Consider the following 11,101-nt stretch of genomic DNA (forward strand, 5'->3'; position numbering starts at 1 on the left):
GCCTTGGAAAGTAGGTTAAAAATACATAAAATAAAACTGGAAGCTTTTATGAAAAAGACAGGGAAACGTGTACTCGGATGAGGGAGGAAGGACGAAAATGTTTTCTCTACAAATTCCAACATCTGCAGTAATTTGCCCCTAAAATGAACCCAGTCACTCCTCTGCACAGCTGGTAAAACTACGGAGAGGGTTAAACTAGCTGCAGCTCTCACCTCTCCTTCTGCAATAAGCTCTCAGTTAAGGGTGTGGGAGTGTACACACATACATACTTACATACATACCTTAGACTGAGTGGAGAATAGCTGGGCTGGTTTCAGAGTGATCCTCTCGCCTGCTGATTATACTTAGTCTAGTGGGAGCTCCCGCCGTGAACCGGGGCTTGGGACCTCAATAAGGTGCTGCACTATTCCCCCTGCTTCCACCTCCTAAAGTCTGCCTGCCTTAGACCCATAACCGTGTAACGCAGGCTGTAGCCATCCGGACCTTTTGTCCCGCAATTGAGGAACTTGAACCGAGTTTGAAACGCCATTTGTTAGTATTGATGGTGCAGGCGTTCAGCTCTATTAAATAGACGCTGAGTGATCAGGAACTGATTATCAATTTAAAGGGGGTGGGTGTCCAGGCTTCATTCTAATTCCGGCAGTTATTAACGTTGTTTCTTCTCCCCCTCGCAACAGCCGGGAGAAATTGTTCGACTTCTACCAGCAAATCCGTGCATCTTCAGACTACGGTTTAAACGTGCAGTATGAGCAACTGATCCAGGAGCTTATCAAAGACGGTAAGGTCCAGGACATGGAGACGGGGAAACTGGAACAGACACTCAGGAGGTAAGGGGGCTGCTGTGGCCCGTGTCCTGCCAAGAAATTCGTGGAATAATTGCCTGAAACTGTGTGCTATTTTCTGAAATGTATCGGAGCTTTGGAATATTGAAGAGTATGAGCAACTATTTGGTTTCACTTGATGCGTACGCCCATACAGTATGGAAATAGATCCTTTGGTCCAACTAGTCCACGTTGACTGTGTTCCCAAACTAAATTAGTCCCACCTGTCTGCATTTGGCCTATTATCCCTCGGAACATTTCTAATTCATGAACTTATCCAAATGTCTTTTAAATGTTGTAAATGTACCTGCATCCACCACTTCCTCTGGCAATTCATTCCACACATGAGCCACTGTTTTTTTAAAAAAAAATTCCTCTCGTGTCTCTTTTAAAATCTTTCTCATCTCACTTCTTAAAAATGTCTCCTAGTTTTGAACTCCTTCCCCCCCCGCCCATTCACTTTATCTATGCTGCTCATGATTTTATAAACCTCAATAAGGTCACCCCTCAACTTTCTACATTCCACGGAAAAACGGTCCCAGTCGATTTTTTTTTTTTTTTTTTTTTTTTTTTTAAATATATATATCCCTCAAACCCTCCATTCATGGCAATGTCCTGGTTTTAAAAAAAAAATTCTGAACCCTCTCCTATCTTGCTGATAACCATGACGACCAGATTGTATCTCTTTCCATAGCAATTGTTTTTATTTTAGAATAGTGCAGCATTACCCAATAGTGATGAATATGAACCTCTATTCTACCTACAGTCTTATCGGTTCAAAACAGCACCCTCTCTGGCCCTTTTTAAATGCTTTGGGTTGTCTTTATGCTTGTCTCAAACTGCATTATAATGATGGATTGGCCAATTTCAACAACGCTATGCATTTATGTTGTGATTTTGTAAGAAAACACTGCAGGGCAGTCCACAAGAGCACCGTCATCCTCTGTGTATTGTAGCCTGATCTGATCTGTTTGAAGGGAGTTTGAAGAGAGTCACTGGGAAATTGGATGGTGTCAGAAAGTGCAAAAAGGCCCTCGCTTTCTAAACTGATCTCCAGTTGGCTTGGAATCAAGCAGCAAGAACGGAGGAATGTAGAATACAGGAGGGTGTCACACATGAGTCAGGGGAATTTAACTTTTTTTCCATTGAGGTGAGGGTGTCCTCAGAAGGCTAGTGTCTCATGCATGCTCCTAATCTATTGCCTGCCCTTAATTACCCTTGAATGGCTTGCTAGGCTGTTTTGGAAAGCAATGGAGAGTTAGTCATGTCGTTATGTGATTCCAGAGTCGTATAGGCCAGAGTGTTTAAGGATGGACAATTTCCTTCTGTAAAGGGACCAGATGGGTTTTTAACAACAATCAATGTTAGTGTTACAGTTACAATTTATTGAGATTATCTTTTTTAAATTCAATATTTCTAAGTCTTGAGGGGTGTTGGGTGGGTGGAATTTGAACCTATGACCCCCAGAGAATTGGGCTGAACTTTTGGATTGCTAGTCCACTTACTTTACCACTACACCACAGCCTTCTCTTCTCAATGGTAAAGGGCCTTGCAGCTATATTTAATCTATTACCTATAAGCAATGATGTATCTGTTTGTGAATAATACTTATTCTAGTGCCATTGAGTCATTTCAGCACAGAAAGAGGCTGCAATTACTAATTAATCCTTCATTAATTTACAACAGGGTACTGCAGTGATTATTGAAGCACATTTTCACTCAGCACCCATAACCTAATCAAACTCCCAGGCCTCAAACACCTTCCCTTTTTTTTAAAAATACAATTGTTAGTTTAAATGTGAGGCTGGATTTGCAGGAGACTGTTTGTGGACGTACAGTCTAGAATTGGACAAAATTTTATGAAGGTTTTATAACTACATAATTATTCCCATGTTTCACATTCTGGTAAAATCATAGGAATAAAATCTTAAATTTGACTAAGCAAAGTTGAATAGTGGAGAACTAGCATACACAGGTCAGTGTGTTCATGGGCCTTTGGTATAGATGTAAAATGTAAATTAATGCGCTCAGCATTTCAGCTATTGGTGTCTTGATTTTGAAGATCTATGCACCAGCAAAGTGGCAGTTTTGCTAAAACTTTAGCCCTATAAAATTGAACTGAGTGAATTTGTTTAATAAGTGTACATCTACAGTTGATATTATTAGATCCTGATGGAACAAGTTAAAATTTATCCAAAGAGCTAACAGCATCAAGAGTTCATTTGAGATGGGATGGCATTGGCAAAGCCAACCATTTGCCCATCCCTAATTGCAATTGAAAATGGTGGTGAGCCAAGATGATTCATTCAAAATCTCTTGGAACTACAGAATTAAAATTGGACAAACCAACGAGTGAAAAATATAAGAGCAATTTAGATTCTGTTGCTCGGGTATTGTGTGACCACATTGGACCATAGACCATAGTTTCACCACATCTTAGTTTATGTAGTATCCCAGTTGTTCTCTTAATGTAAAATCTAAATCACGATAGTGTCTTTGTACACTTTTTGGCAAGATAACAATTGGGAAGCCAAAAATGTAATTTTCCTTCCATTTGTTCAGGGCAAGACCAACTTACACTTTTCCTGCTGGAAAATCAGCACAGAACTGAAGTTTCATTATAATTTCTTATTGTATTAATCCATGAATGGAAGATAAGAAATTTTGTCTTTTTAGCAGGGACAAAATCATTGCAACTTTTTTAAAACCACTGCTCATTGAATCTAGTGTATGGTTTTAGACTTTTTTCCCAAGGCACAGTACATTCTAAACTTCTTGCAATAAGGGTGCTATAAATGGCTGTGTCAAAGTAATTGACTATGATCGTTCTTTCATAAGAAAAGCCTTCTGGTTGAGAGAGCAACTAGAGTCTATATAGCTCATGATACAATGTGGAACTTGCAAAAAAAAAACTCAAACCGATAACTTGTGATGTGATGTTCTTTGCACCCTCTTAGTAATAGACTGCAAATGTACAGGTGTAATTTTGTTTGCTTACATTTGAAATACAAGTTTTGTATGTAATCAGCTTAATATGAAATGATGTACTTTCAGAAGCCCATTTTTGGGATGATGATTGTCAGAAGAATAATGTATGAATCACCTCTTCACGATTCTGTTGTGTAACCAACCTTTTTATTTTTAGAGTTCAGAAAGCATAACAATTAAGAGCAGCAGTAGCCTATGCAACCTCTTGAGCTTCTGGTTGTATTTCGATGTCTGCTTCATTTTTAATAGATTAACCTGCTGCTTCTCCACCAACCCCTGCTCTGTCCCCACATCTTCTCAACCCTTAATTTGCTTAGGTTTTTGGACACTATCGGTTTTAGTTGTCCTCCATTGTCAATTCTTTATCTTGAGGCTATGACCCCTAATTCTAGACTTTCCAGCCCAGGGAAATATCCTCTCTGCCTCAACCAAGTCAAGCCCTCTTAGAATGTAATGCAGTTCAATAAGACCATCTCCCATCTTGGTTAATCGCCAGAGAATGTAAGCCCTTTCTTTTCAGTTTCTGTTCACAGTACAATTTAATTTTTCAATTCCATGAATTAATCCAGTGAACCTTTGTACCTCAGCTATGCCAAATATAGCTTCCTTGGTTAAGGAGACAAACTGTAAATAGTGTTGCTTGTGTGCTTATTAAAACCCTATGAAATAGCAGAGCACTTCCTCACTCTGGATTGACCTCTTTGCAATAAAGGCCAACATACCATTTACCTTCAAAATTGCTTGCTGTACATTCATACTGACTTTGGCTGTTGTGCAAAGGGCAACCAAATCCTGCTGAAGACTGGCATTTTGCTGATCTTTTCAAGGTATCTACTTTCCCATTCTTCTGACCAATCTGGATAATTTCAGATTTCTCTACATTATATATTCCATCTGCCACTACTATGTCCAACTCCGTCTGGCCCTTTGCAGTCTCTTTGTCTTCCTTGGAAAAATAACTTCCATCAGTTTTATTCCCCTAAAGTTTTGCTACCTCTTTTTTTTTTTTTTTTTTAGAAAGATTTGACATCACTTGGGATTGGGAAATGTTCCAAAAATAAATTTGACAGATAAGGCTCTTTTAATGGCACCACCTTTCCCAGTAACATTCCCTGTGGAAAGGGCCAACCACCAGATCAATGGAAATGTGGAAATCAAGTTTCTGTGGTGGAAATTGGAGGTTGAATATTATTTTGTCAGAATTTGCACAGTTCAGTCTTCAAACAGACCCATGAGCAGTACATGACAAGGCCCAGCAAAGGTAGAGCTTGAATTATTTTCCTTGCCTCCTAGTAGCAGGTGAACACCATGTGTAAGAAGGGAATCTGGATTGTAGTGCCACAGAATCCCCACCCTTGGTAACTGTACTCCCTCCCACTCATCCAAAAAGCAAAATGGATCCTATGATGCTTGTGTAGACTTGTGTGAAGTGAAAGTGGGTGATGGGCTCTGGGTTCTCCAATTAAGGTTACATTGGCTAAATTTAATTGGTAGTTCTAGTGAATGAGGAGTAGGCCAAAGTCAGCTTGCTAACTTGACAATGAGGCGACAAACTCACGGTTTGTTACGAGCCATGTGTGAAAAACTGTTGAGGGAACAGATTCCCTGGCTTGGTTAGAGAGATTGCTAACCAGGCATAGTATGGCATTGTTCATGATTCTCTTTTCTATTATAACAAGGAGGAAACCAGGTTCTTGTGAAGATTTGTAGCTCGTGTTGTAGATGCAGTTGTTGGCTTGCTCACCGAGCTGGCTGGTTATTGTACATACAGACGATAACCGGCCAGCTCAGCGAGCAAGCCAACAACTTCAAGGAGGAAACAAACTGAATGGGGGTGAGGGAGGAGTGAAACTCAGGTCTGATGTAACTAATACTCTGATTTAAACAGCTCAATGGTTTTGGGTTTGGCAGCCTCTCAGTACAATGTTAATCAGTCAGCCTTTTTGAAAGATTGTGGGGGTGTGTCTAGTAGCATGAGAGATTGTGATATGAGGGTTGGTGGGGGAAGGGGTAACCATTGATATGACCTCCTGCATCATACTATTGAATGTCTAGTCATTGGGAGGTAAGGCAAGCTCCCTATTTGAAGTGTATTTGAGATCCATTTACAAAACAACATAATCTCTCTTGGCTTCGGCAATACTATGTAGAGCTGAGCAGGGAATCCAGCAATCTGTGTTATGAGGCATCGAGCATTAATGTTTATATTCTTGTGATGACATTCACAAAGGATATAACCTAGAGCAGCATGTGGTGCATCCCAATCCTTCATGTGAGTGCACATAAGTTCTCAAATACATTCATACTTGAGCTTCTAGAGTGTGGAAGACAGGTGCCATAGCATTATGCACAGGCAGTGAGTGGAGACACGTTTCTTGGCTGCCACCACCTATATTCAAGATTTAATTTTATGTTGAAGCTTAAAAGAACTAATCAATATAAAGTCACTTTGCCCTAAAAACCTGCAATGGTACAATGGAATGATGAAAATCCCTTGGAGAATGCACATGATAATGAGTTGGTCAGTTTCCCTGGCTAAGAGTTAACCTTAATATATGACCTAATTATTACCCTGATGTAACTCCCCGACGCATGTTGGTCCCTCTTTTTTTAAAAATGCTACTTACAGTCATACAGCATGGAAACAAACCTTTCGGTCCAACCATTCCATGCCAACTGCAATCCCAAATTAAACTAGTCCCACCTGCCTGCACTTGGCCCGTATTCCTCCAAACAGTTCTCATTCATGTTATCTATACCCCTCGTGATTTTATAAACCGCTATAAGGTTACTCCTCAACCTCCTACACTCTGGTAGGGGGAGAAAAAGACACAGCGTTTCATTCTAACCCAAACCCTCCGTTCCCGGGAGCATCCTGATAAATATCGTTTGAACCCTCTCCAGCTTAATACCATCCTTTCTATAACGTCTCTGGCAGAACAATTCATTTTAACGCGTCAGTGAATGTTTTTTTTTAAAACTGCCTGATCATCTCTGGCAGGACTGAGGCAATGGCTGACGCGCGATTGGCTGAAATGGAAGAAGACGTGCAACAACAGGCAATGAAACTTGAGCAGAAAATCCGACGGGAGGTGAGATCTGTGTGTAGGCATTGATGTGAATTCTGGGCCATTGTGGTGGTGTAATTATTAATCCTTTGCTCTGCATTCTTCAAAATCTCCAAGCGGAAAATGTGCAAGAATGTTGTTATATAAACGTTCCCTGAATTGCAATTTAAAAAAAAATTCCCCTTTTAACCCTTGGGGCCAAGAGGAGAATTGCTCCAAGTAAACAGTGTGGCATGATTTAGAATGATCATTCTTTGTCTCCAATGATCCATGGCTTCACAATCCTTGAACAGTAAGTGACAGTCACTGCTACAGAATTTTTTATAATGAGCACCATTGGGCTGCTTGACCGTAAGAGATTCATCAAGGAGTCTGATACTGTTTACAACCATACAACATACCCCTAGGAACAGAAGTAGGCCATCTGGCCCATCAAGTCTATCCTGCCATTCAACGAGATCATGTCTGATCTGATGACCCTACCTTTTTGACTATATCCTTCTTGATCTTGCCTCTTTTCCCCAATACCATTTTCATTACCTTTCTTATTAAAAAGCAATTACAATATCCTGATACAGTCATAATTTGGGATGTTTTCCTGCATTTGCAATGCTGTCGAAATTGAATCAAAGATCTTGATATTTATAGGGCTGCCTGTCTTGGGTGGGGTTTGTGGAGGGTTGTTCCTATCCCGATCCTGATCCCGTAAACATAAAACATGGAAACACACGTTTTCCGGAAGGTCCTGTACTTGTTAGCCAGCACCTTTTTTGTTGGATTTTCTATCTGGGTGTGCCAGGTTGAATGAAGATATGTTCGGGCGGCAAAATCTTCAGCTGAAGTGGCGGCACGGTGGCCCAGTGGTTAGCACTGCTGCCTCATAGCACCAGGGATCCAGGTTCGATTCCACCGTCTGAGTTTACACATTCTCTCCGTGTCTGCGTGGGTTTCCTCCAGGTGCTCCGGTTTCCTCCCACGGTCCAAAGATGTGCAGGCTAGGTGGGTTGGCCATGCTAAATTGTCCAGTGTCCAAGGCTAGGTGGATTAGCCATAGGAAATGCAGGGTTACAGGGATAGGATGGGTGAGTGGTGGGGAAGCTCTTGGGAGGGACAGTGTGGACTTGATGGGCCGAATGGCCTGCTTCCACACCGTAGGGATTCTATGAAGGATGTCTGAAAGAAGCAGAGATTTCTAGTGGATGGGGGGACGATACTTTTGGGGGAAGAGACAGATCACAGGGCAGTATTTGGAGGGGTATTGGGGGAAGAGATCAAGAGTCTGAGGATTATGGTGGTTGGGCAGGGGGGTGGGTGTTGGGGTTTGTTACTGGGTTCCATGTTAGGCCAGGAGGGAAGACCTCTGCTTCTCCTGGTTCACAGGCAGTACTATAAAGGTAGATACCTCCTGGATCCATTGCTGCCCCTCTCTCCAACTGTTGGCCACACTTTGCAGGCCAATCTGAGTTGAATCATTGGAATCTTGTTAGAATGGAGCCACCAGCTTTCTTTAAAAGCTTCACCAACTAACACAGCTTCTGAGGATAGATAGAGTTTGTAGCATCCCCACAGGACTGTCTCACCTCTTTTACAATTCGAGTTCTGATGATCAAAGGTGGTTTAGACTTGACTTTTACACTTTTTTAATATATTATCTACCTCCCTGACCAAGAACACTCTTTTTGAGTATTAATATTATCTCAACCATCTCCTTTTTGAACAGGAGATCATTGGGTCCATTTAATCCTGTCCACTGCTCTTACAAGGTGATGGTCGTGTTCTTGGCCAGTGATTGGAAATGGAAAACTCTCTCCTCCGGCTGTCAATCCAGATCTCTTCTCCGGCTTTTGTCAGTTGGGCCATGGAGACGAGTCCTCCCCTCCCCTGTGTTAGATAATTTGGTGTTGAAGTTTATTTATCCCTGCACATTTCTCAGTGATATGTTGAAAAATTTGAGAAAGCAATTCATGTACTGATCTGCCAATAAGTCCACCTTGTGTTGCCTGGTAGCAATCGCAGGTTAAAAATGGAAGAAAGTGAGAAGGCTCTTACCGGGGTGAGTGTCTGTGGTGGTCCAATGTTGTATTTCTGCCTGTGGTGTCTAGCACAGATTGATGGGCTGAATGTGAACTATCCTTGCCAAATCTTGTGCCACATGTACATTGCAGACTCTGCACTTTGAAGAAAAATTAGCATTATTTCCCCACACAATGGCTTAATTTTAATAAATAAATCTAGTTAGGGGGTGAATGGGAGAAGACTCTGTCTATAGTGTAACTTGTAGTTGCTCTTGTACTTGGGCAGCTGACTACTAGAGTGCCTGCACCAACCTTGGGCACCTGGAAAATTCCAGTCCATCCATTAATTTCCTTCAATTATTCTCATAACGAGTCTGCTTAGCTACCCTTCGGATGCAACAGGTAACTCTGCATGTCCCTGATTCTACAAAAAAAATGTCAGGACATTGGAAGGGAGCAGGAGTGAAAGAATCCGGGACAGACCCAGTGAGCTGTCACAGGAGCTGGGGAGGCTTTCTTTCACTCCTCCCTTCCAATTCTAACCCCAGCGGCAGCCAGAAATCCAACTTCTTGCATCAGGACTGAAGTCCAGAGAGGAAAATTATTATTATTTTTTTTTTTTTAAGCGAGTGAAAAACAAGGTAGGCAGCAAAAAAAATTGTAGTCTGGAAGAAGAGCAGAGCTTCATCAAAGTGGGACATGTTTTTTATTTGTGAATGCTGGAAATCTGACATCTAACCTCTAAGTGTTGGAACACTCGAGACCACCAGTGCAGAGAGAAACTGAGTTAAGATAAATTACTGTTGGTTACAAAGCAATGGGTGAAACTAAATGAAATGAGAAGTTGATTACTAGCTCTTTATGGGCCAAGTTAGATTCAAAGAAGCCGATTATTCCATTTTAAATCTTTGAGAAAAATGCTTCTTTCCTAACAAAAAAAATTGTTTAGGAGGTGGGAACACCTGGAGAGATGGATCTTTTGAGGGTTGCACTACATCACTTTGCAGACACTGTTGCATTGCTTCTGTAAGCTTAATAGGTTGCTGTCTTGAATTGACTCTGACTAGTGCAGTGTGCTGAACACAGGTCTTTTTTTTTTTTTTATTTTGATAACAAAGATTGCTTTTCACTCTGACAAACAAAAGCTCAGTGTTCAAGTTTCATCCATTACAGGAGCAGGCGAAACTCGAGGCAAAAGTGGCAGAAATACAAAAACGACATGAAAGTGAAGTAATGGATCTACAGGCAGTCATTGACCGAATGAAAAAGGTACTTAAATCTGTCCTGTTCCAAAGAATATTGTCAGGTTACGAATTAGTCTGATTTATTCCTAAGGAAGGGTAGTTTATTTTACTGCAAAGCAACTACTTAAAAATGGAAAACAAAATCTCACTTTTATTCACACTTCTAAAACAAGACTGAAAATTGCGTATCTCAGAATGCACTATGAGACTGAACTGATCCATTTCAAAGTTACTAAATCACCCAACAAATACTGCACTTATGTTTTAAAATACACACATCAGGAAGTCAGAGTATTTTAGAGCTGTCTTTACACTGCCAATACAGCAATGTGTAAACTCTCAAAAGCACGTCTTAAAAAGACGACAAAGGAAGACTGTTGAAGTTTGGAGTGGTAAGTAATGAGAACCTAGTCAACTGCTGGAGGACTTGGTAACCAGAGAATGTGGATGTGGAATAATTTGCTAAAAAGCCAGAGTGAGCTAAGAATTACTTTTTTAAATGCAATTGTGTTGTGATAAGGAATGTAATGCTTGGAAAGGTGGGAGCAGATTCAATAGCGACTGTCAAAAGGGAATTGTATACAAACCTGAAGGGGGACAAAATTGCAGGGCAATGAGGAGAGCAGGGAAATTGGATTAATTTGTTTCCCTCTAGGAGCCAGCACAGGAATGCTGGGCTCAATGGTCATTTGGTTTTTAACTTGTGACCTCTGGAATGTCCAAATGGAAGAGTGCACACAGGGAGATACTTGACGCAGTACCTCAAAACAACGTTTACATTTTTAAATGTTCTGCAGCTAATTGTGTAAATATGAAGACTTCTGCTTGACAGCATTACTTATGCACTAAAGTCTATTGTTGCCATGTTTCTCTAGCTTAATGAAGAGCTGTGGAATTCCAATTCCAAAGGGGACATCTCTGCACTGAGAGAGCAGTTGGATGAATTAACCCGGGTATGTGTGTGC

General features: G+C 41.0%; 1 protein-coding gene across 3 annotated transcripts in view; it reads left to right on the forward strand.

Annotated features, from left to right (window-relative positions):
- Positions 1-238: 238 nt before the first annotated feature.
- The window catches only part of zgc:162879 (ras and EF-hand domain-containing protein), a 38,331-nt gene continuing 27,468 nt past the window's right edge, over positions 239-11,101 (forward strand). The window contains exons 1-5 of one of the 3 annotated variants that reach the window (XM_048616083.1): positions 239-395; positions 678-827; positions 6,811-6,901; positions 10,066-10,161; positions 11,012-11,089. In XM_048616083.1, coding sequence (XP_048472040.1) covers positions 793-827; positions 6,811-6,901; positions 10,066-10,161; positions 11,012-11,089 — 300 coding nt within the window. In that variant the 5' untranslated portion in view covers positions 239-395; positions 678-792. The remainder of the gene's footprint in view (positions 396-677; positions 828-6,810; positions 6,902-10,065; positions 10,162-11,011; positions 11,090-11,101) is intronic. The other 2 variants (XM_048616082.1, XM_020521613.2) reach the window with 2 other exon arrangements.

The sequence above is a fragment of the Rhincodon typus genome, chromosome 33, assembly GCF_021869965.1.
Source record: "Rhincodon typus isolate 14 chromosome 33, sRhiTyp1.1, whole genome shotgun sequence".
Lineage (NCBI taxonomy): Eukaryota > Metazoa > Chordata > Chondrichthyes > Orectolobiformes > Rhincodontidae > Rhincodon > Rhincodon typus.